Source organism: Coloeus monedula (assembly GCF_965178545.1).
Source record: "Coloeus monedula genome assembly, chromosome: 4".
Lineage (NCBI taxonomy): Eukaryota > Metazoa > Chordata > Aves > Passeriformes > Corvidae > Coloeus > Coloeus monedula.
The window spans coordinates 6,517,581-6,543,092 of record NC_138784.1 but is presented as its reverse complement, the minus strand read 5'-3'; the positions used below and the strand labels follow the sequence as shown (position 1 = coordinate 6,543,092).

General features: G+C 39.7%; 1 protein-coding gene across 1 annotated transcript in view; it reads left to right on the top strand.

The window, feature by feature from the left end:
• Positions 1 to 24,386, top strand: part of LOC309572699 (uncharacterized protein) — a gene marked incomplete at both ends in the record, with an annotated part of 45,222 nt that extends 20,836 nt beyond the window's left edge. Inside the window, 15 exons of the mRNA XM_082281136.1 lie at positions 5,856 to 5,945; positions 8,166 to 8,311; positions 9,535 to 9,676; positions 9,773 to 9,905; positions 10,766 to 10,896; positions 11,113 to 11,259; positions 13,552 to 13,650; positions 14,645 to 14,881; positions 16,012 to 16,176; positions 17,503 to 17,698; positions 19,473 to 19,638; positions 20,414 to 20,595; positions 21,990 to 22,054; positions 23,251 to 23,368; positions 24,164 to 24,386. Coding sequence (XP_082137262.1) covers positions 5,856 to 5,945; positions 8,166 to 8,311; positions 9,535 to 9,676; positions 9,773 to 9,905; positions 10,766 to 10,896; positions 11,113 to 11,259; positions 13,552 to 13,650; positions 14,645 to 14,881; positions 16,012 to 16,176; positions 17,503 to 17,698; positions 19,473 to 19,638; positions 20,414 to 20,595; positions 21,990 to 22,054; positions 23,251 to 23,368; positions 24,164 to 24,386 — 2,240 coding nt within the window. The remainder of the gene's footprint in view (positions 1 to 5,855; positions 5,946 to 8,165; positions 8,312 to 9,534; positions 9,677 to 9,772; positions 9,906 to 10,765; positions 10,897 to 11,112; positions 11,260 to 13,551; positions 13,651 to 14,644; positions 14,882 to 16,011; positions 16,177 to 17,502; positions 17,699 to 19,472; positions 19,639 to 20,413; positions 20,596 to 21,989; positions 22,055 to 23,250; positions 23,369 to 24,163) is intronic.
• Between the last annotated feature and the right edge of the window lie 1,126 nt (positions 24,387 to 25,512).

Here is a 25,512-nt window from a genome sequence, read left to right as displayed (position 1 = left end):
GTGTCCCAGGCCTCTAATTCTTGTACTGACCAAGTTGGTTTAACACTTTTGACTTTATAAATTGAGTACAGTAAATAAATTACATTCCTTACCATCAGTAAAGTATTATTTCTTGGCATATATTTATCGATGTTTGCCAAGTCAAATTTTAAAATATAGGTGGCATGACTTCTATTACTTCTCTGGAGATTGTTTTATACTCTGTTAATTTTGTTCTCTTGGAACCTTTCCCAGTGTGTCACAAGCACCCTGTAATGTTAATTTTTTATTTTAATATAGAGTTTCCCATCCAATTTAACTTTAATTTTTTTCTCTTTGATATTTTTACATTCTTCAGGTATTTACAAGTGTCAATCCCCCTAAAGTAAGGCTGTAAATTCTCTGTGTGTACTAGGTACATTATGATTTGTCTCAAGAATGCATGAAATTTGTGTCATGCTCCATATCCTATTGCTCTGAAAACTGCTTCTTGGTGGCCTTTTGTTTTGCTTCCTTGAAAAATGGCTTATTGTATATTGCTTTAACATTTTGATACTGGGTGAATTTTTTACCTTTGAGATTTTTCAATAATTTGGGACATTAACAAAACAAAAAACAAAGAACTATTTTTTGGAAATTGGATTGTCATTGGTCCTACGTAGCTGAGTGTCAGAAACTTGTCTCAGGGACTCCTGTTTTGCTTTACAGAACTTCTGTTACAAAGAAACATGGGTGAAAAAGAACCATGCTGCTTCCTGGAGTGGAACACCAAAACAGTGATTAGAGCTCTAGCTGTATCAGTGATACCTATGACTTTTCTTCCAGATCATAGAGGGTGATATCTTTACATTCCTCAGTAGAAGAAAGAAATTCCCGTGGGATGTTTGCCTAAGTTTATGCTGCACAACAATGTTAATGATAGTTCAGAATATGTTTGCTTTACTTAGTTCTCATGTAAAAACCCAGCTTGCTCAGAAACAATTACTGAAACTAATGCTTAAAAAATTCTTAAGTAATGTTAAAACTATTCTAATGAATGGTTTTATTGAAAATATTTTGAAAAATATTTTTTTCAAAAGCTGACTGTAAGAAAAGCAGCCTTCTTTGGAACTGCAAAGGGAAGTACGGATCTGAGATAATTTAGGAAATATTTTCCTTGAAGCTTCCCACATCCCTCTCTTTTTAAGCAAAAGTACAAAGTTTTAAGTTTTCTTTAATGACTTTTGAAACACCATTTAGTAGAAAAACAGCTCTAGGTTTCATAAGTAATAATAGTCTTGCATATAAAAGTACTTTAAGATTTCTTCATATTTTAAAAAAGTGAAGGTAAGTTTATAATATCCAAATATACAAACAAATATGTATTGAGATGTTCCTTCTACATTTTCCACCAAGGACAAAATGAATACTTTTTAAGAATTATTTAATAAGTTGTTATTATCGTACTTTTGAATACAAGAGCTGGCTAGCCCTTAAACAACCACTACTTTGATAAGCCATAGCTGTGTAGGCCCATCATAATGCTCATGAGAGTTCTTCCTATGACTTTGGTCAAATTTACTGGAATCCAGGGGATTTGCACTCTTCTCGCGGCAGGGAATTTCTCCTGTTACCACCCACGGGGAGGTAAGATTGAAAGTGTACTCCTTGCACAGATATGCTACTGGAAGTGCCCAGAGTTAGCTATTTACAAGTGGAGGGCTTCTCTCCACTGCTGCTCTGCTCATGAAGGCACTAGCACACTTTGTGAGCCAGCTCCCTGCTCCTTTTACCCCAGCTCAGGCACCTTCTGCGTTCTCACAGGGCTGGCACAGGCAATGGGCAGGTCCCACTCTGAGCTGGAGCTTAGAGAGGCCATCAGAGATCTTGGCCTGAGGAAAAAAAATCAATAATAACATATTTGAAGATGATTTCCTTTGGGTGGTATTCCACTATAGACTTGCTTGTTTACTTTCTTTTGATACAAAGTTTCTGTGGCACAAAAGGGATGTGATTTTTAGAAGCTAAATTTCTCCATCAGTTTGTTAGGTTCGTGTTTAATTCAGCTTGTGCATAAGACACTTGTGAAAGGTGATTTCCAGTGGCATACATTGAAGTGAGCATCCTTTTTCCAAAGGTTGTCAGTTAAACTTCTCCTTTTCAGCTTTAAAAGCATCCCCAGTTTGGGCTGTTCAAATCTTGTAACGTTTTATTCATAAGAGTAGGGTGTATCTAAACAATAATTCCTTTATTCAGGTTAAAGCATTGTTCCAGCATGTGCTGGAGATTCAGACTGGAAATCTTGCATTAACTCTGACAAAAACTTGATTTTTTTCAGATATCCTTTTCTTTTTCAGAAGCCTAATTAGTTCAAGCACAAATTATATCTACATGCAAAGGTGCAACTGACTAAGAAGTGTTACGAGTTGGATTAATTTTTAATGTCTATTTCTCTAAGGTTGATAGTATTGTTTCCCATATAAGCACACATGTAATACCTGTCTTACAGTTTGAAGAGATCATAACACTCCTCATTTACCACTAATATTGTTTGAGGTTTTTACACAGGAGTACTCAGTAGGCTCCCATCCTTGGGGAGAAAATTCCCTTACTGCAGAGTTAGATGGCACCGATTTTGCATGATGCCTGTGAAGAGCTGCCAAATTAAGTTTTACAGGAGAAAATTCTCATAGGAGACCACTTTGAAATTATTTTTGCCACTTGTATCTTTGTCTTTTGTGAGTTTTCTTTGGGACCTAAAGAAGCTGGAATTAGTAAAATAAGATCAAGTGATTGCTTGCCTTAGCAACCCCAAATCCTCTGTGCGCTTTTCCAGAGGTGAAAAAGTGGTGCCAAGAAAAAGACTGAACAACTTATGTAGAAGTCATTCCTCTAAGAACTCTTTTGCTATTAAAGCAGAGGATTAACTGTTTTTCTCCCCTCATTTTGCACATGTTGTCCTTCAATGTTTCAGCAGCAGTAGGGTGTAATCTATCAGAATTCATGTCCCTCCTCCCTCTGTGACTCAGGAAACTCATGATGTGACTTGCAGACTGAGCTCCCTGAACGTTGCCCTTGCAGCCCCATCAGCTCACATTGTCTCCTGGCTGCCAGCTTGGCACTTGGGATTGTGCTGCTCCAGGCTGGGGCTCTGTTTGGCAGGAAAGCTCAATCAGTGCAACTGAGCATAACTAAAGCGGTGACAAGCGGGTCCCCCTCGAGCAGAGCTTTTTCCACCAATGAACAAGAGGCAGCTCCTGAATGGAAGCTGCCATCTGCTTCACCTCAGTGTGGCAGGAGGCCAGGGCTAAAAATTCTGCAGTTTCTTAAGTGACTGCCACACCAAATAACCTCTTGGAGGAAGGAGATGGCTGAGCACTCTCTCTGAGTGTCCTTACATGCCCTGGCCGTGGAGCACCTTGTACCCTTTTGATGCGGTTCATCACACGTGAGGGTTGCTGTGCAGCCAGCCAGACACGTCCTATCAGGGATACCACGTCCTGCTTTGGGAACGTGGATGGTGGTGCTGGGAGCCAGGCTGGGAAGAGGCAGCTCCTCCCACTGGAGCTGCTCCCGGGGCTGTTTGCAAGGGGCTCTTGCACCCACCTCCTGCTGCACACCACTGCCAGCCCATCAAAGCCAGCCCCGGGTCACACTGGAAGCAGCAACCCTTCAGCAGCAATGACAAACACTTCCTCACTGGTAACCTTCTCTCCTGTTTTTGAGTTTCTATGCTACCATGGGCCTTGCAGAACAGGTTCCCAGCCAGTTGTCAGGCTGGTGGCTGACACAACAGGCCACAGTGTGGCTTGTGGAGAGGCTCTGTGTGTGCTGCTGGTGCTGTGCTCTGCCAGCATGTGCCAGTGGGCTGGCCAGGCTCTGGCAGATGTGCCTTGCCTCTCCAGGACTGCCCTTCTGTAGCAAGGGCCCTTTTCCTCACCGGCCAGCAGCTGCCATATCACAACTGATTTGGACAAGGCACGATGGCAAATGCTGTCACAGGCACTGGAGCTCAGTTTGAAAAAGCTGCAGAAGACTGTTTTTATGGTAGTGCTGAAGTCTTTTATGGTGGGATTCATCTCTCCTGACTTTCTGTTGTCAAAAGCTGATCTTGGCCGTCTAGCTTTTCACAGCCATGTCTGCTGTTCATTCCATCTCCTGCCTAAAGTAAGTATCTAGAATAGAACAAAGAACCCATGCCTTTGAAAATACTTCTGTTTCCTCCTCTGACGATAAGGTGAAGCAGATTGAGTGGCTCATCTGGAAGTGTCTGCACTGAATCCATGTGGTGCTGCCTTGTGAGTGGATATTAGCATCTGTATGCAAGGATCACAAGAAGTGTCATGTCCTCTATAGATAAACTTCCATGTATTCAACTTTAAAATACATTTCTTGTGCATGTCTCATCTTGAGAACTGTGTTTAAGAGCCTGCTCCCCAAACAGACAATAGGCTTGCAGCAACCTTTCAACAGACTTCAGGTTTTCCACCTGGTTGCAGACTGACAGCAAGAATAAGGAGGGAATCCATTGCTAATGTTCATACATTTTTTTCCTTCTAACTTTGCAACATTGTAATAGTTAAAAGCAGTCCAAATACAGGTTTCAGTACATGTAAATTTGACATTGTCAGGTGATGGAAAATTTGCTTCATTCTAATGATATTCTGGTAAATAAATCTAAGCTTTTTAAAGATTTTAAAAATAATTAAAATAATTAAGGCATTAAGAAATAAGCAAAGATTTCTGTCCTTCACCTAAGTAAAAGCATGCAAATGAGAATCAATTTATCTGAAGAATAGGTTTGATGAATTTCCCATATTCTGAACTCTTTTAAGAGAAAGTGAGTTTCAACATGTACATTGTTCCCTTGCATTAAAACAAAATTAATTAAACAAGAAGTCAGCATTTAAAGAGTAATGCAGGAACACTGCATTAAAATTATCATAGAAAAACCCCCTTTTTTCTGTTGCAAATTTTCTTACTAAATAGTAGAAAAAAGCTGTGTTTTATTTGTTCACTATCTAGTATAGAGAGTATATAGTCCTGCTGGTAGAACAGAAAAATTGAAACTTTAAATTAAGACCTGTAATAACTCAATAAATATATAATGATCACAGTAAAATGTGTAAAATTCTATCAAGCAAAATCCATTAACAAGTGCAAATATGGCAGATAAAATGATTGTCTGCAGTTAACCTGCAAGCTTCAGGGGATAAGGAGAGCTTGCATATTTATGTACTTAGCAAGTTTATAATTTCTTTCAGCTTTCATAATTTTTTTTTAGTTTTGACTAAATGTTATAATTCCATGTATTTAATCGAGTTAATTTAGCCTTTATCAAATCCCTTAATGTATTTTTATACAGAAGATAATCAAGGCTTTTCATGCAAACCTCTGCACTGGGGCTGTGACACAGAGGGCTCATACCTAAAACTGGCAGATCTCAAAAAGCAGTTCATGCCCTTTCAGGAGCTAAGCCATCCCTTGGTGTCTCTGCTGACCCTCCTCCAAAGCACCAAGAAGTGAAAGCTAGGAGGCTGTAGATGCTTGGAAAAGCTGAGCCTGTGCTCTCAGGGCTCTTATGCCTGAGCCGAGCCCACTCCATGGTTGTTGGGTGGATGGTAGGGAGTTCCTTTTGAGAGGTGCTTCATGCAGCTGCAATGTTTAGACTTTAGGGGGGAAAAAAAAAAAAAAAAGAGTGGAGAAAACAAGTTGTTCCACCCGGGAGAGGCTGGCACCACTGGCAGGTAGCCTGCCAAAGCAGTGGCAGCACAAGAAACCTGCCTTCTTCTGCACAGCTTTTGTATCGGTGATTGTGGGAAAGTTTTGCAATCACCGTAAGAAGGAAATCCAAGGTTTAAAAAACATGTGGTGAAGTGCTCCACTTCTCGGAGCAGGCAGCGCTTTGGCTGTGACGTTGCACTGGCTCCAAGCCTGGAAGCCCTCGGGCACGGGAAAGAAACAGCCCGACACCGCTCTGACACAAAGTAAGTGCTCTCTCTGCCTCTCACTGTCTCTCCACAGCCTCCCTCCCTGCTTCTTTCCATTTGTTAGTTAGTCGGTTTGTTTGTTTAGTTGTGAGGTGCCAGTGCAGCCTTTCTGCACATCTCTTTGCCACTAAACTTGAAAGCCTTCATGTAAAGTGCAAAGGTACAATTCTGCAGATTCAATATTTTTTTTTAAAGGATAAGCACTGTTGGGAGCAGGACTTTTTATCCCTCTGTAGAAAAGCTATCCATTACCCCTAATTCATAAATTAAATCTTCTATTATTTTTCTTGCTTCATTTAATTTAAAATGCCACTGGTGTCAATGATTCACTGGTTTGCCAAAGTTCATATTCTCATAGAGTGGTTATGGAAAATGTGATTGCTCGATTAGGTGTAAGAGAAGTGGTTCTACAGTTTAACATTTGAGTTTCAGGTAGATTATTAGTCTGGCACCATAAATCAAATTTTATATTTAAAATTAAATGTATTGGAAAGAAAATCATGTCACTCATTTAGATACTGCTTATTTCACAGAGTCAGATGTTTCACAGAGTTAATCATCAGCAAAATACAAATCAATACAGAATGTATTTGCTTTAGAGAACTCTGTCTTTCAGCTCCTATCCTGTCAAGATTGGGGTAAGTCTGTCTTCACCATACTTTAATTATCTATAGCTTACTTTTGACTTTTTTTTTTTGGTTTTTTTTTTTTTGTTGTTTTTTTTTTTGTTTGTTTGTTTGTTTTTTTATTTAGTAGCTGCTGAACATAGCCTAAGGAAGTTTAGGTCCCTTTAGAAATTTCATATGTGGTTTAGTCTGAAATATACATGTGTTTGCTTTCATAGTCCCCTCTTACTGGAGTAGGATTTGGAACTAAAATCTGCAAAATTCAAGTTAGAGTTCTTATGAGGCTTTATATCTCTTTATGAGACATTAGTGCCTATTTTCGGTTGCTAGGAGTAACTTTTAGGGGACTGTTGGGTTTCTAAGAGTGTTGTCCTTTCTGGGCGTTGGTGGACATTTCTCTCGGAATCCAGGCAATCCTGGGCATCTTGCTTGGGAGAACTGAACTCTTCAGAGGAACCAAGTGATGTTTGTGGGTTAGCCTGGGACCTTGCCACATCCCCACAACCCTGGTGTCAAAAACCTCCCACAACACTCATGGGTCAGTTGGCCTCAGAGGCCTGCAGGAGGGAAACCTTGAAAGTTCCCATATGACTTAAACAGCGTGGCATATTTAAGATTCCATTGTCTTGGGGGGAAAATATCACAGGCCAATTTCTTGACATATGTTCCTCTATGCTCCTTTAATATATGTGCAAATGTGTATCATAGCTAACTAGTTGATTTTGGTACTCTTGCACCAGTTTTCAAACAGACAAACTTGGCAATGGTTTGTTTTACTTATCATTCCAGATGTCTCATTATTAGCTGTTTTCCCCTGCTCAGCTTAATCTGCATTAGCCAACATAGCTAAGGTGACTCCTTAAATCAGAGCCAACTTTTAAACTAAAAAATTTATCAGTCTTACTAAAATATCTACATTTATCATCTGTCCTGCAGGGAACTTGTGAAGGCTTGCAGACTTACAGATTGTCATTATTTGTTTCTTCTAATCAGTGCTCTCTTTTACCTTAATATATCTTTACTTATCATATTCTTACCCTATTTTCTCCTCTGTCATCATTTGTGGTCTGATTCTACAAACATTCATCCAATTAATAATGTTACTCATCCAAATGCTGACAGAATGGTAGTGTTCACTAAGAAAATCATCAGAAATATAATAGCAGAAGCCTACTGGATCACACCAAAGGTCCATTTAGTTTGGAACAGTGATCAAAAATGGGTAAGTCAGAAAAAGTTGGTTCAAGTGTGGGGAAGATGTTTTTCTGACAAGCTCTCCTATTCTCCAGCTGCCTGGGGACTTTCCTTTTCCACAAAGATTTCTAAAAACTGTCAGAAAGTTACCAATAGCTTTTCCATGTATCCAAGAAAGTCCTGGAGTCTTTTAGAAAGCAGATGTCACAAATCAGGTGCACTAGTCCTTGACTAGTTACGGTAGTTACTTTGAACACTCTTTAATGTCTTTCCTGAGGAAAAATTTCAAGGTGCAGATATCTCAAGCAGTGTCTTGCCACTGAGTATGGCTGAAAAACATTGGAACATGCAATTCTTATGCAAATAATAGTTAAACATAGCAATATTTTTCAAACAGGAAGACCTATCTATCAGACCTGGAGAAGGAAAACCATGGACAGACCAATTGCTGCTGGCCAGCTTAAAGAAAAATCACTGTTCCAGGACAGTGATGGCAGTGCAGTTCCTGCCAAGACTATGTGCCATAATTGTTCAAAGCTAAAGGTATGGAAGAGCCCTGACCACATATTTTCTCTGGATCACTGAATTGCCATTTGAAGTCCTATCAAAATTCAGTTAGTTATGTATGGCACTGTTTGGCACTATATGTTTTGGAAACAATGATCTGGGCTGCATCCATAGGGGGATGGAAGGGATTTGGCAGCAGGGGAGGGAGGGGATTCTGCCTCTCTGCTCTGCTCTGCTGAGACTCCACCTGCAGAGCTGCCTCCAGCTCTGGTGTCCCAACACAGGAAGGACATGGAGCTGCTGCAGTGAGTCCAGATGAGGCCACCAATATGGTCAGGGGGATGGAGCAGCTCTGCTATGAGGAAAGGCTGAAAGAAATGGGATTGTTCAGCCTGGAGAAGGGAAGGCTTTGGGGTCACCTAAATGCAGCCTTCCAGCACCTGAAGGAGCCAACAAGAAAGACTGAGAGAAACTATTTCCAAGGGCCTGGAGTGACAAGACAGGGGGAAATGTCTTCAAACTGACAGAGAGTAGGTTTAGATTGGATATTAAGAAGACATTCTTTCCTGTGAGGGTGGTGAGGCTCTGGCACAGGCTGCCCAGAGAAGTGATGGATGTCCCTGGATCCCTGGAAGTGTCCAAGGCCAGGCTGGATGGGGCTCCGAACAATCTGGGATAGTGGAAGATGTCCCTGCCCATGGTGGGGGAGTTGGAACAAGATGATCTTTAAGGTCCCTTCCAACCCAAATGATTCTGATTCTATGGTTGTGATTCCAAGCACACAGAAGTCAATAAATGTGCTCAGAAGTTAAAAAATGAGGTCATATTTTACAAAAAATTCATTTAGAGGTGTGCTATAGTCACAGTGGTAGTTGCAGATACATATTTTTATTCGTGTTTTTAAGAACAGGAGAAGGAGAAATAATAAGATATACTGTGATAATAAGTACCAGAAATGAACAATGTTATGCTACAAGTTTTTCTTAAGGAAGGAAACAGCTAAACCAATATGTACTAGAAAGTTAGAAGATGCATACCATCAATGTAAATTTTCCTTTTCCTTGCAGTAGCAGAGTTTTTGGATGCCTCCCTGAAAAAGAAAGTAAGATCTGTTTTAATGATAACGATGGGAAGATTCTTCTCACAGAGAATTAGAAAGCAAAACATATGATTTTTGTGCTTCTTGAGTGGGTTGCTCTGGCATCCAGCCATAAAGCAAAAATTGTTACTTTGCAAACTCAATTATTTTCTCTCTTCAGATATTTCTTGGAGCTCTAGCTTTTTCCTTTTTTGCCAAAGGATTTTCTGGAAGCTACATGAAGAGCATGTCCAGTCAAATTGAAAGGAGATTTGAAATCTCATCATCGATTTTCGGCATTATTGATGGCAGCTTTGAGATAGGTATATTTCTTTGAAAGTGGATAAGTGCTTCTTAGTACATTTTCACCCCCAACATAAATCTATTCTTTGTACTGGTTCTCTCTCCTGTTGATGCAGGTAACTTAATGGTGATGGTGTTGGTGAGTTACCTTGGACCAAGAGTTCATCGGCCAAAAATAATTGCTGTTGGGTGTCTCATCATGTCTGTAGGAGCCTTTTTGTCAGTGATGCCTCAGTTCCTAACGGGACGGTAAATATGGAGAGTTTTCACATTATGCACTAATTGAACTTGATCATATGAAGTGTTTTTTAAAGCACACATCTGGGTTAAAAGTTTGCCAGTAGGAGTTTCTTCCAGCTATTCCAACCAGAAAATGGGTGGATTTTTTAGTATTGACTTTCTGATTTCCTCTCTGAAAGCTTACCTCTTGCTACAGGTAAGCAAGAGAGAAACCTCAGGTTTCTACAGAATTTATACATAATTAAGGATAAAGTGGGTTAAATTTTTCACCTGGGATGAATATATATACATAGATATGTATATTTTTTAAACTGTGTTCCCTTTTTTATACTTAAGTGAAATGCAATTAGATCTTGATGGAAAAGGTTTCTTTCTCCATGGTGGTTACTCATGATAAGCTCTTTAAAATGCTGAAGACTTTTACCTAAACTTGGGGAGAATTAAATATCTAAATTTTCACATTTAAGCTATAACACATAATTTTCAGAAGCAGATCATACCTTTCCAATCATTTGGCATCCTTGCATCTGCCACAAAGGTAAGAAAGAGGTGCCATTATGGGAAAACATCAGCTCTGTTTTGTGTAGACAGATGTGGATGAACTTTGCCTCTCTTCTGCTGTCTAAAGAATGATCTCTGGAAGCAGCTTTGTCACTCTTTAGCTCAGGAAAATATTGGGGTTAGAATCATCAGAACACTTGAAAATTGTATGAAGATACCTATTTTTTTTAAGCAAAGCACTGGAAATGGGCCTCCCCTCCACTTTGTATGAAACGGGAATGAACATATGTGAACACAAGGCTCAGACACACTTCCTGCAAAGCAAAGTCCTTCGTGTGTCAGTTGTATTTCACACAGTTGTTTTCCAGTTACAATTATGAAAGGATAACTGTTAGTGTGGACAACTCCTCCACGAGTGTGTCAGCTTGCTCCCCAGTGTCATCTGAGGGCCTTCCAGTCACAGATGCTACAGAAACACCCAGCACAATGATAAATGTTGGTAAGATAAAGCTCTGATGCTAAATTCCCTTCTTCTGCTCGTCCCCACTGTACACCCTTTTTTACTGGAAAGCAGTAAAACCCTGGCTAGAAACCATGATATATACAAACCTACCCTATCATGATTGTTAAAACACATATTTTATGTTATTTTACTGTTCCTGAAAAGTATTGTCAGAATTATGTTCACAGAAATACAAATGTTTATGGCCTGCAGGATGTGAAAAAACAACAAATTCCTATCTGTGGCTCTTTGTGTTGGTGGGGAACCTTTTACGTGGAATTGGGGAAGCACCAATTATGCCACTGGGAGTTTCATATATCGATGATTTTTCTAAAGAAGAAAACTCAGCATTTTACATAGGTAATGTACAAATGATTTTTATGCTAAACATTCTGTTCTTTAACATTTCTATAGTCAAGCAAACACTCACCAAAAAAATCTATCTGGATAATTTTGAGTTGTACAGAGGCAAAAAAAACCCCAAACAGTGCAAAGGACGTCTCATATTTATTTTCTAGGGATCATTCCAGGATGGTCTTTTTGCTTTCCCTGAGTAGCTTCTGTGATGAAGAGAAGAATAATCAAATGCTCATTTCCCCAAAGTGCAAAGTCATATCTGTCTTTTCTGGCATATCATCTTCAGTACCACAGCTTCAGAGGACCAAATTCCTCCTAATTACTATTTCACAGAAAAGGGAATGATCCTTAATGTGAGGATCTGTAATGCAGTCACAATTAATTACAGTAACATAAACATGTTTCAGGAGCTCTTACCCGACTTTTTGAATTTTACATGCAGCACACTTCCAGTTGAAAGCTTTTTAAAGTCACTATTTACTGGAAGAAAAACAATACCTTGCCCAGGGTGTTGTAACAAATCCTTTCTACTTGGGATTTTGTTCTTGTTTTGACAGCACATAACCTATTGCCCAAGACAGAGAGACTTACACCCAAGCTAATTAATTTGTTGGCAAACTGATTTAATAGCATGGGGTGTTTGTGTGGCTGAGGGAGCTCAAGAACTGTGACCTGAAGTAAATTTGGTGAAATTGAGCTGGCTAGAAAGATAGTCGGACACAGTTTCAGCAGGAGCTCAGTATGTAATACTACAGGGAAAGGCCATAACAAATGTCTTAATTTGGGAATGAGAAAATCTTCAGGTTGAAGAAAATGGAAGTATTGGGGAGGTAGCTGTCAAGAACAAGTGCTCCACTCAGCAGTTATCCAAAATATTTGTAATCACCTCTGAGCTTCAGATTAAAGGTATTTTAAAAAGTTTAGTTGATTTTTTTTCTTGTCAGAATCTAATCTGGGAGAGATTGAGACAGGTTGGGACTACTGGGCAAGTGAGATTAAAAATATAAAGTAAACATGGAGAATAGCATGAAGTCAGCCAAAATGAAAACTGGGTTGTATAAAAGAAATAAAGTATTTAATTTACAATGTATTAAAATATTCACTTTTACATTCAGAATAGCAATTTTCATTCACTTATTCCATTTTGGTGGACTGAACCACTTGGCAAAAAATGTGAATATTGAAACAGTCTTTTCCATAGAGCAGAAATTTCTTTTCTTGTCTAACTTTATTTCTTTTCTATATCTTATTTTTTATCATCTGGCTAAATCAATTTATAATCAATGTTTTTGTAAAATACAAACATACAAAAAAATATTTTCCTATAATAAAAAAAGTCAGTCAAGTCTTGCTGATGAATTCTGAGCATTAGTCTTGTTATTTGACCCTGAAAAAAAAGTCTCAGCTTCCTGTCACTCCTTTTTCTTTTGTCCTTTGGTATTTTGTTGAGTAAGAACACAAGTTATTTTGAGGCAGAGACAGCATTTTCGTAATAGAATGAATTAAAATCATTTTGGTAGAGTTGTGGTGACCGCAATAATACCAGAGTTGCAATAGGAAGGCACAGAAAATGTAGCATACTTATTAAGATGTAATGATTTATTACAGAAGTTCTGGGTGGTAAGCTGAGCAATCACTATATTCAGAAGAGAATTTGCAAAAGCAACTCTTTCTCAGGAGGAAAATCTCTGCAGTAGAACACAATAGGATTTACAAAGCATAGTTCTGGATGTGGGCAAGAACTAAAAGGCATTTGGTAAAGAATTCCTTCTTTTCTAATAGAATGAAGCCTTCTGCAACTTCAAGGTATCAGTTCTGTGCTAGAGTTCACAAATCCGAATTACTGAGCTGTATTTTGATGCTGCTACCTCCTCACAACTAAACTTCAACAGAACAACACAAGTGGCAAGGGAATGTGAGAAGCTATGCTTGAATTATTTTGAAGATATTTTGTTTTATTTTATGTTGATTGCCAGTAGTGGTCACCAAAATCAAATTCTGCTGTATTTACACATCCAGTCAGCAAAATGCAGTGTAGCTTCCCAGGTTTCTGGTAGCCTTCACAGCTTATTTATTTGCTCCTAGGGGCATCCCACCTTCTTCTGATCTACACCACAGCTATGGTTAGGGCAGCTTACACCTTATATTCTCGCTGCTCAGGAGCCTCCTTTGAGACATTCCATGACAGCCTGTGCCCCTCTCCTGTCTCCTCCCTCCTCTCTCATGTCCTTGCCCTCAGAGAGGAAGGCTTGCCTTGTCCATGCAGTGTTTTGCTCAGTCTCCTTTCTCTTCCAGGCCTGGTGAGATCCTCAGGCATGTTTGGGCCGACCCTGGGCTTCCTGCTTGGCTCTTTCTGTGCCAGTCTCTGGGTTGACATTGGCATCGTGAACACTGGTAAGGGACCATGGGGTGGCACCTGAAGTGAGAAGGTGTCTGGGTGTAGGAACCTCCATGCCAAGAAGCACCTTCCCAGCTCACTGCCCCAAAACCAGGGGCTCTCTAGAGAATTTTTCCTGCTCAAGAGCTGCTCAAAAATGGACATTTTAAAATCTTGTGTTGCAGTGTGGTTGGAATAGCACTTCAAAAAGACCCCTACCCCCACTGCACCTCTTTTATGCTTGCACACACACTTGTTACACCCTTGCTGTGCAGCTGAGTACAAATGATTGAATGAAAGGCCCATCCCCATGCAGTGATAGGCTCATGGACACTTTCAACACTTAGCAAAAAGTGTGTTCTCATGAAAAGCATGCAGCAAAGATTCATCTCAAAACTCATGTCATTGTTCAAATCACTTAAAAGTCTCTAATCCCAGGGAAAATTTGAGGAAATTTGGGGAAAAACTGTAGAGTTTGGGGATGGAGAAGGAAGACTCTGAGAAACTGAGAAAGGGAAGGGTTTTTTTTTTTTTGGTGGTAAAGGGTCCTTTTGCTGTCATTCATTCCCCAGAGAGTATTGGAAGATTGGGGCAAGGAAATGCCACCATGGGCCTAAATGGACACCTCTATTTTTGACTGCATAGGACTGAGTCACTTCCAGGGACGGGTCATTCACAACTTACCCAGGGAAGCAGTGGCTGCCCCATCCCTGGAAGTGTTCAAGGCCAGGTTGGATGGGGCTCTGAGCAACCTGGTCTAGTGGAAGGTGTCCCTGCCCCTGGCAGGGGGTTGGAGTGAGATGATCTTAAAGGTCCCTTCCAACCTTAGAAACTATTCTATGATTCTATGATTTGAAACAAGCTGCATTTTAGTTCTTCATATGGAACATAGATCACCTCTGTTCTGTTTTTAAAATAATATATATGAGGATATGCAGTAATTTATAGTAATCTATAGTAATTGTTCTGCTTAATATTTAACCTATTTTCCTGTCTTTCTGTATTTTATAGATGCCATTAGCATAAATCCTAAGGATACCCGTTGGGTTGGTGCCTGGTGGCTTGGATTGCTTATCTGTGGAGCAGTCAACTTCATTGCTTCATTGCCTTTCTGGTTTTTGCCCTATTCCTTACCAAAGGAAGAAGAGAATGAAAACTTGAAGATTAGTCACTTGTCTGTTCAAGGAGATCACTGTAAAATAGACCCCCCAGCTCAGCCACAGTTAAAGTTCTCAGAGGCAGTAAAAGGTGAAAATTATTGCCCAGATGTTTGCATATGAATTCTGTCTCATGGATTCATTCTGAGCTGAGCATGAACTCACACAACCTTCAGAGAAATGCATGTTTCTGCAGTGCAAATGATGGACAAAAACTACTTTAATTTGTGCTATTATAATTACATGCTAAGGGCGAGTTTCAGTCCTCTCCTGATGTCAGACAGCTGGAAGAAACTCGTGCTGTTCCTCTGAGCTCCAGAGATCCTCAGTTCATAGTTGTGAGATGATGTATTACAGCTATGATCCTACGACTATGAAGAGAGTGGGGAAAACATCCCATCCCTCATTAATGGCCAATCCATAGCTGGCAGGCTACTGTTTCACTGAGGCAAATGTTTGGGAAGGAAACATGGAGCTCATTATGACTACATCAGATGTTGGAGGGACTTCACTGGATTTGTGTATGAGCGCAGGGATGCTGAATTAATTTCATGCAGGCAATACCAGATCCAACCAGCCATTGCTTTTACTGTTATATTTTTATTACTAGACCCAGGGTTTTGTTTGTATGGATGTGCACCTCTACAGCAGATGTGTTTTGAACTCCCACATTTTAGGCAGCTGTGCCAAGAGCCAGACTACAGTCTAAATGCAGGTGTTTACGTTCACTTTATTTTAATGGACTTCGGTATTCTAATCAAGGGTCCCAGAAATGATTCCAGCCTTTTTCTGGGGCAGGTGCTTCTGTTCCCTAAATATCACCCTTATATGGGGTTCTTGTGTGGTTGGTGAAGGCTTCTGCTTTAGGAAGCAGATTTTATACTTGGTAGTGGGTCTAAATGCTCTGTACACACATTGAGAAGGTGTGTTGCAAGCCTGAGCAGACCCGGGGAGGAGGCCTGCGCCCTAACAAGATAATCTGGGATCCCTGATCCCCATCTCAGCACCCACTGTTGCCATTTGGCCTTGCTTCTCCTGTAAGGCACGTGTTGGCAATGAGGAAAACTTTCACTTGAGCAAGCATGTGTTTTGATAGGCACAGAATTATAACCTGCAACGCAGCCAGTCATTACATCAAAGTTAATTTTACTATCTAAAGGATGCCAAAACAACTCTTCTCTGTGTTTAGCAGGGTGTACAGCATATACCTCTCCATTGCAGATTTCTTGCCAGCACTCAGGAAGCTGTTTGGAAATTCAATTTTCGTGGTGTTCATCTTCCTCACTATTCTGCAGTACAATTCCCTTGTTGGGATGATAACCTATGAGACAAAGTTTATGGAGCAGCAATTTAATGTATCAGTGGCAAAAGCCATCTTTCTAATTGGTAGGTACTTGATTTCTTTTCAAATTCCAGTGCCAAAAAGGAAGCTTTTATTTGTTATTTTGCCTTCCTTTTCAGAAAGAGCTTGTGTGAACTTTTTTTTGGTTAAAAAGAAAGCATGTAGTGGTTTCTTAATTTTCTTACTGTATTTTGAAAATGGATGTTAATTTTAGTGTTAATTTTCCTGGTGCTCCTAATTCAGTGAGATAGAGGATTATTAAAACTGGGTGGAAGCTTTTTCATAGTGAGATTTGGGTTATGTGTCTTTTTGCGAGTAAAAACCACGCATGAGCTGCAACTAAGTAAAAACTGCTAGAAAAATAATTAAATATTCAATGAAATGTGTAATTTTTTTCTTTTCAGAATAACATATTGGTATAAATGTTATTTCGTTTTGATTACAAATGCAAATTTTATAAGCAATAAGGAACCAAAATGTAATATTTTGAGTCACTTCATTAATTTCAAAGCTCTTTTTCTATTTACCAGTTCTTTCAAAAATAAGTTTTTCGTAGTGTTCTACAAAAAAAGAATGCTGAAATTTTATTAATCATACAGTAATTAATATGGTCTCATAATCTGGCAGGAAAACCAGGCTACGTGAGGTCATTGCAGAACTGGTATTGCATTACTTTAATCTGAAGACACAATGCCTTGGTCAGGTACAAATGTGGGAAGAACTTTCTTTTTTCAATCTTTTTTTTCTGAATGCAGAGAAAATTTTACAGAAATGACCAAGAAAACCAACCTACCGAAAAAGCAGAGAAAGGCAAACCCCTCCCAGTAACACCTTGTAAAACCTCTCTGTTCAGCAAGTAAATGTAAGGGCTGGTGTTTGTGGAATACTGAACAGATTAAATCTAAATGCAAATCATGTCATTATTCACTCTCAGATCAAAATGGAATCCAGTGAAGAGCCAGATGCAGCTTCCTTTTATATTCCATTTTAGAGACTTTTTTGTAGCTTTCATAAAGTTGTATGTTTTATTTAATGTGAAGTGCCTATGAGCTAAGACACTGCCATTTACTCCAGTTTCTAACAGGCACCTGTATATATACATACATATATATATATATATACACACATACAAACAACAATATAGTAAAGATGCAGCAAATATTGAGGAATTGAGCTTGTTAGTCATAATATGATTTGAAAAAGAAAATGTGGAAGTGAAATTACTAGAAAGTAATACAAATCTCAGAACCTCAAAGAATCAGCCGAAAAATAGGTATCTGATATTTTGAAAATACTAGAACCAGATATTCATTCTAAAAGGGTTAATGCAAGTGACAGCAGCTAACATTTTTCTTACCTTCTAATTGCAGGTGTGATACTTTTACCTATCACAATCCTAGGGATGTTTCTAGGAGGCTTCCTGATCAAGAAATTCAAGCTTCACATAACTGAAATGGCCAAGTTTGCATGCATCACCTTTATAGTGGCATATCTGCTAAACCTCCTGTACTTCACGTGCAACTGTGAGGTGCTCCAGGTGGCTGGTCTGACAGCACCCTACTCTGGGTTTGTATCCCCTCAGGTTTGGGGTGATTGTGTCATTTGTCACAGCTGCTTTTTTGGGAGTGATGCACAGAAGAAAATCCTAGGTTTTGAAACAGACTTGTCAGTCTGAAATCATACCTAATGCTGGGCATGGGAAAATATACCTATTTTATTTTTCGAATTTTGTTTAAACTGGACATTTATTTTTTCTAAATTCTCTATTTCTTTTTCCTAAATTCTCTGTTACTGACAGTATAGCTATATATTCTGGCAAATTGCTAAAAAAGATGACATTTATTACAGGCAAACTAAATTTCTATATTCTATTTCAAAGCTTTAATTAAAAGCCAGCCTTCTTCTGTCATGTAGGGAGTGGGATGCAAAAGAAGTGTTGAAAATGGCTTTCTCATAGGCACTGCCTCCAGAAGGGACCATCACTAGATCAGTAGTTATGAACCCACATGGGGGATTGCCAGCCCCCTGTGGTACCTGGAGTTGCTTCTGACCCACTTCTCATCTGGGAGGTGGAAAGTGGTCATGGATCGTGTGCTGCAAAGAGAGGTTCCCCCTCCCTTACCAGGACCATGGGTCACGCTTCCTTGAGAACATTTTCCAGACTCTAGCAGCCTGCCACAATTGCCTACTGTTTAAATTTAGCTCAGTCTGGTCCAAATTTCAAGGGATTTTAAAGGATTTAACTGAATCCAGCAGGACTTGCTACATTTTCAGTTCAGACAGGAACTCAGCACTGTGTTTTTTGAACTAAGCCTGTGCTCGGGGAAATATCTAAGTTATCTTGGCAAACCTGATGTCCAGTTCAACTTTGAGCTTAGTTTTTGACATAAAAATGTGTCAGAGGTTTGTGCAGTGGAGATAACTGGTTATCTGGAGTGCAACATCTGAGACTGCAGAGTGAATTAAAAATAAGCATAAACAACAAGAGAGCTTATACTGAATTACAGTTTCTCCAGGAGAACTGAGTCTGGAGAATTTAGCACATACTAGGGTTGTTTCTGGTTTAGCGACTCATTTCATGTTTTACCTATTTAACAATTTATGTTTTGAAGAAAAGCAACAACCTAATGAGGGCTAAATCCCTCACTTATCTTCCTTTCTAAGAGGCTTAGGGGAAGTGCAGCCCACTTAATGTGTGCTTTTGGTTGAGGGAAGGAAGAAGGAGGAAGAAAAGGAAGATTTTGAGCACTTTTACCTTACATTGTGATTGACTTCACAGCAAGGATGGTTTGTAGCTGGTGGCCTCCTAACAGTTTCTGGAAACTGAGAACTGCTAGTATGCGCTCAGAGTGCCCTGATACAGTGACCTGGATCCAGGGAAAAAAATGCCAAATACATCTTGCTGTTTTGGTTTTATGTAGTTTTACATCCCTACCTCTATGACCTGGATATGGTGTAATATCCTGCTCCTGGTCTTTTCTTAGGCCATGTCTCTGTGATAAATTCTAGGTATGATTTTCTTTTTCTTTTTCTTGGGGTGAGATTTCGAATGCAAAAGCAATGCCAGATATTCCCACCCAGCTTTTTCAGTTCCATGCCTTTTCAGTAACAATCCATAAAAATGTTAATGCTTGATGAAAAATCCCAAGAGAACTTAGTTTTAGCTGAAATCAACTTAGTGTCCATATGACAACTTCCCAGTGCCTTGGGTGGTAGCAGGTATCTGTCCATTTTGATTGCTTTATTTTCTCCATGTTTTTCCTGGCTACCCCTAATATATATATTTTTATTAACTATATAATTCCACTAAATAATTCCTTAATTTCTTTCTGTTCTCCAGAACGAAGCACCTTTCCTCCAGCAAGCACATCTACATGGCCAGTTGCAATGCTGAGTGCGGCTGCAAGGTGGATCAGTGGGACCCTGTCTGTGGGGATAATGGGATCACATACACGACAGCCTGCTTTGCGGGATGCAAATCATCATCTGGCACGGGAAGGAACATGGTAAATATCCAGGGGGGTAGATGACTGTGCAATAGGACAAGGAACAATGATTTTAATTTAAAAGAGGGTAGCTTTAGACTAGATATAGGGAAGACATTTTTATCAACAGAAAAGCCATTTCCAGGACTTCAAATAATCCTACCTGAGCAAGACCATTAGAAACACTATGTTTGCAGAGGGGTGTGCAAATGGTTCTATCTTCTGGCAGGAGCAGAATTGTCTTCATGTAACAATACCAAAAAAAAGACAAGCAGCATTATCAGGCTTGTATTTTTACATGCCATCAAGCTTCACTTCAGGAAAATTTGCCTTCAAACCCATGTCTCCTGCTAACTTCAAAGCCCACTCTCAATCCAGCACCAAATGGTCCTTAGGCATACAATGATAGATATGCATGAGAGCATATTTGGGTCCACACCTCTATTTTTGTTGTTACTCATCTTCATGGGATGCCTGAGCAAAATGGCTGAATAGCAGTTCACATCTGATTTTGTTAGCTTTGACCCATTTTAAACACACACAGAGCACCTTCTGTTCTAGCAATGGCATGGCTGAAACTAGAATTCCAGTTGCTTTGTGTCTCTGGAGCAGCTCAGAGATGCTGGAGCATATCAATGAACCTGGCCATCAGTCTGCAGAGATGATTACAGAAGTTTTTTCAGCATGAACAACAGCCTGGCTGGTGTGGGGAGTGAAAAATCCAGCTGCTGAAATAGTTGTTTAGTGCCACTGAATTCTGAATAAATAAATTCTTCTTCTCATCTTCTCCTTTCAGGTGTTTCACAATTGCAGCTGTGTGGAAGGACAAGGGCTCGGGCCTGGCAATTCATCTGCAGTTTTGGGACAATGCCAAAGAGAAAGCTGTACCAAAGCCTTTCCCTATTTTTTAGCATTACAGACTGCGTGTGCATTTATTTTAGCCTTAGGAGGCACTCCTACGTACATGATTATGTTTAGGTGAAATACTTTACCTTACCTTGACTATAAAGCTTGGGGAAAGAGAAACAGAAAATGATATCTACTATTTCATTCCTGCTATGACGAATGGCATGTGGATCAAATTGTGCCCCTGAGGATTTGCTTGTACTCTGAAGTCCAGCTCTTTCAGAGGCAGAGCAAAATATCTGCCCAGAAATTTAATTCTAATTTGATACTGAGTAGATACATTGGTGATGAAGGCAGGGGCATTATGCTGATCCTGAATGCTGGGTTTCTTTTCCAGTTATAGGGATGTTTTTACCAGAGATTGGTAAATAAGGTCTTGAAATAAGATGCGGTACTAAGCCATAGCTAATGCTGTTCACATTATTCAGAGAAAAACAGGTACCTTTGTTAAGCCTTGTAGCCTCACAATGTCTTCTGTGTTGGGAGAAGTCTGATACTCCCATTTTTTTAGTCAGCTGATGGAAAGAGAATTACAGCAGGAATATCTTTAAAATTTTCATTCCTTCAGTTGGAAAGCAGCACCACTGTTTCACGTTCAGAAGAAAAGACAATGTTCTGTGCCTGTCACGTGCAAATGTCTTTCTCCTCCTGCTCACGGGTGAATCACGATCCCCGTGGTCAGTGCACATGACTAAATAACTTGGCTAAGCTGCTGATTTCCTGCAGTATTTCTAAGTGTAGTGCACACCTGGGTTATGGACAAGGCTCACTTTGCTGGCTGGTTTTCAGAACCCTAATATGTATAATGAGAACCCTTTGATGTTGATGCTGAAGTGACAACATACTGGTGTATAAACTCCAGTCCAGGGAGCAGGCTGGGCACAGCAAGGTGCCCTCCTGCCCCTGTGCCAGCTCAGTACTCCACTCTGCTTTTGGTCAGTTCTTGCAGCTCACCTGATGGATGCAGGCTGCTTTCCACTGGTAGGAATGAGGGGCTTTTATAGCCAGGTAACTCACATTTGCTGTCTCGGTGTTAAATGCTAGAGGTAGACGTGGGTTTGATCTAACAAGGACTACACACCCTTATTCCCTCTGGTTGTCACTGCACGGTGCAGCCCCTTATAAAGCAAGGCAGCTTCTTGGAGCTTACATTGTGGGCATGAGCCGTCTTGGTTGGCTCAGTTTAATGTGCCTGTGCGTTGTCTCCCAAAAGTATTTACAACCGGTTTTCCTTTGGTTCAAGATGAGTTTCTGTAGATGCTTCTGTTTATTTCAATGAGTGTTCTTCTGTGGAAGGAGACTCTACATCTGAACTTTAACTGTGGTGGATGTTTTCAGCCAGGGACTGAGTGGGCTATGCTGAGTAAGCCACAGTACTCCTGTAATGGGGCATGTGCAGATGTACACAGCAGGACTGTAGCTTCATTACTCTGTTCCTTAATGCACTGTTTTTGTTTCCTTTCCAGATCTGTTTCACCAGACCTGAAATCCTTTGCTGTAGGGATAGAAACTTTGGGTGGTAGAGTACTAGGTAAGACTTAATTTCTCTGTGGTTTTCAAGTGGGTAGTCAAAGAAGCCAAAGAGGTAAACCAAAGTTAGCCAGTGCAATGCCCTTGCTCCAGAGAAGAACAAAAGAAATTTCCCAAAATTTTCTCTGTAAGCAGACTATACATTTCAAAATACTTGGAGGAAATTGCTACATATTTCATGGTATGTATTTACAAATTATGATAATCTCTACAGATTTTTTTTCTACACAGAAAATAAATTAGGCAAAGGAATGAAATTTCATTTTACTTTTGAGATTCATATTTTTTAAAACTGTGGATACAACTACCTGAGCTTGATCAGTCTGCATATCCTTAACACCTATGCTCCCCTTTGCTGACCATTATTCACTTAAAGCTCCCATGCATTTTGCCTATTATTTTGTTTCTTGAGTTCATCTGCAATAAATAGTCATTTAAGTATTCAAACACACAATCTACCCTGCCTCAAGCAAACCTTGCCTCATCTTCCCTTGTTTGCTGACTTTGAAATCTCTGCCTTGCAGACAAACCCAAATAGTCATTTGGATCTCTTTTCCAGTCTCTGTGTTTTAGCTGAACACTGCAGAGAATCAGTCTTCTGCTTTTTTAAGAGTTTACTTCACAAAATTGCACACTCTCACTCAAACGGCTTACTGATGATACTAAAACATCATTGTCTGTCTAAAAGAAATTCTTTCTGTATCACATAAAAAAATAAATAATACTTATTACCTGGTTTCTTTGGAGCAAGTGCTTAATTTCATCCCTTTGCACTGCACTAATCACCTTTTCATGGCAAATTGTTGTGAAATACCTGAATATATATATGACTATACATAAATATTAATATGTCATGGCATGTAATTCCACACCAGGGATTGCAAAAGAAATGTTGGTTATATTATTTCTTTAAACAACAGAAGATAAACTTCTAATAAAAATACCATCAAAGGGAATTGCTAACATTTCCCTTGCTGGATATTATTAAGCTATAATTGTCCATCTTTTCATCTCCCTTTAAGTACTCGCTTAAATAGTTTCATAAATCTTGGAATATCAAAGCTGGAGCTGGATGTTTAGTCCCATTTTATGCAGGCAGAATTCGAAAACCTTGAGATTCACTTCCTCATTTCTTTACATGGCATTAAATGATGAGATCTCCATGCCTGAGATCATGTAATGAGAATTTCTTTGCAGGAGGACTCCCAGCCCCTATTTATTTTGGTGCCTTGATAGACAAGACCTGCTTAAAATGGGGGACAAAAAGCTGTGGGGGATCTGGATCTTGCCGAGTGTATGACACAAAAGAATTCAGGTAAGCTGCATCCTCATTAAGGTTTGGGAATCTGGGCAGCAAGGACCAAGGTGGACTTTCCTCATGTCAATTATTTATAGACTGATTAGGGTACTAACAGCACCACAGCTCCTTACTTTGACTAGACCTTAATAGGTAAATAAGCCAAATAATTTTCATTCAATCTGACATCTCAAATTGCAGGACACTGCCTTAAGTCACCAGAATTAGTTCTTTTGTTGTAGCCTGCACTGAATAATAAAATAAGCGCACTGTGACACTTTGGCTTTGTGGGATGCTGAAAAACAGTGGAGTACGTGTAGCTCTGCAGATTCTCTCCCTCATCCCTCATTCCTCATCCCTCATCCCTCATCCCTCATCCCTCATCCCTCATTTATTTGTTTCCTATTGTATGACACCTCACAAAATCCACTTGGAGAGAGGACTCAAATGACTGGAGAACTGTGGCCAGGAGCACTGAGTGTGCCAGTGAGGAGCTGGGGAAGGACAGGAACAATAGGCAAAAAGCCCCAGCTGGTGCAGCTCCTCTTTTTTCAGCCCTAAAATAGAGTCTGCTGAATGGCAGCACACTCCAGACATTTCTGCTGTATGTCTAAGACCTGATTAGAGCTTGTCTGGGGCTAAATATCACGAGGTCATTTGCTTTCTGCCTGTTATTTCTTATTTGAAAATGTGAAGCAATACCTGGCTGAGAATAGATGGTTTTGTCAAAATGCTGTTCATGTCTTACTTGGTTCCATACAGAATTGAAAAGTTTTAGTAATATAAATGTATTTTGTCCCTTTTTTTCCCTAGGAATGTCTATCTTGGCCTCATTGCAGGACTACGGGCAGGATGCTGTCTCTTGTACATAGTGCTCTCTGTTTTAATTATGAAACACTTCAAACCAGATGGCAAAGAGATGACAGATACTAAAAATGCAGAAAGATCAACCAGCAAAGAACTAGATACTGCCAACAAAAGAGAAATTCTTCCTGGTTTAAGAACCTCAGAGGAGAGTGAGGAAACTTATATGTAAAAAGAAACAAGGTCTTTTGTAACTTTGCCTATGCTTCAGTTTTTCTGAGCACAAAAGGAGTCTAATTATTGACTTCAACAACTATTTTACATTTTGGGAGTTCAAAAAATATCCTTGAAACATTGGCTTTATATTTGCTTTACCCAATTGTCTTCCTTTTCTCATCTGAAACAACAATAAGGGGAAAAGGTGTTCAAAATTTTGGGGCATTCTCTCATCTTCTTGCTCTCAGTCCCTTTCTAGACCAACAGTAGGACAAGCCAAAATTTTTCAAGTGTCATAAATTTGATCATGATTGAAAAATTAAGAAGAAGAAATCCACAACAAGCTGCTTTGACATTTTTCACTGAGTTTATTTTGAGTCCTCTTGCTCTGTATTTAGTCCTACAGCTCTACATGGCCAATCAAGTTTCACTTGGGCTTCTCTGATGGCCTTTGCTGTGGGGTTCATGACCAGAGTTCATTGTTCCAGATTCAGTCCCGTGTGCCATGGCCAGGTGAGACCCCCAGGGCTGTTCAGAGCACCCTCTGAACTCAAACTGCACTACAGCTCTGGGGTTTGGCTTGAAAGTGTTAAATAGTCAAAGTGGAAAGCAAATGAAGAAAGTGGTGTGTTAATTTTGCAGCACATCTCAGTAATGGGTTTGAGAAAGATTACTCTGAACTGATGCAATAAAGTGATAGGTGTTTAAGTATCTTTGATTTGGTTTTTTGTGTTTGTGTGGAGGGAAGGGAGGGCATTTTTATCTTAAGGACCACTGTATTTGTACCATATATATATATATATATATATTTCTTTCATTGTTTAAGGGACCTCCAGTAAACCTTGAAATACATAACTGAATACTTGAAAATTCACAGCTTTTCACAGGCAGCCTTGTCTAGGGAGAAGTTTTGTTGGAGGAAGATCCCAACAGTTATTAAAAGGGGAAAGAAGTCTCTAAAAATATTATTAGTGTGATATTTTTTTGACAGCCCTCAGGATGTACGTTTACAAAGGACCAAATCTACTTAGTAAGATCACTGCAGATTTTGTGTCCATCACTACAGGCATTTTGCTTTATTTTCTGGAGGGTATCTCTTCTCCCTGCAGTGCTGTGCAGAAACCTAAAACTGGGAAACAAAA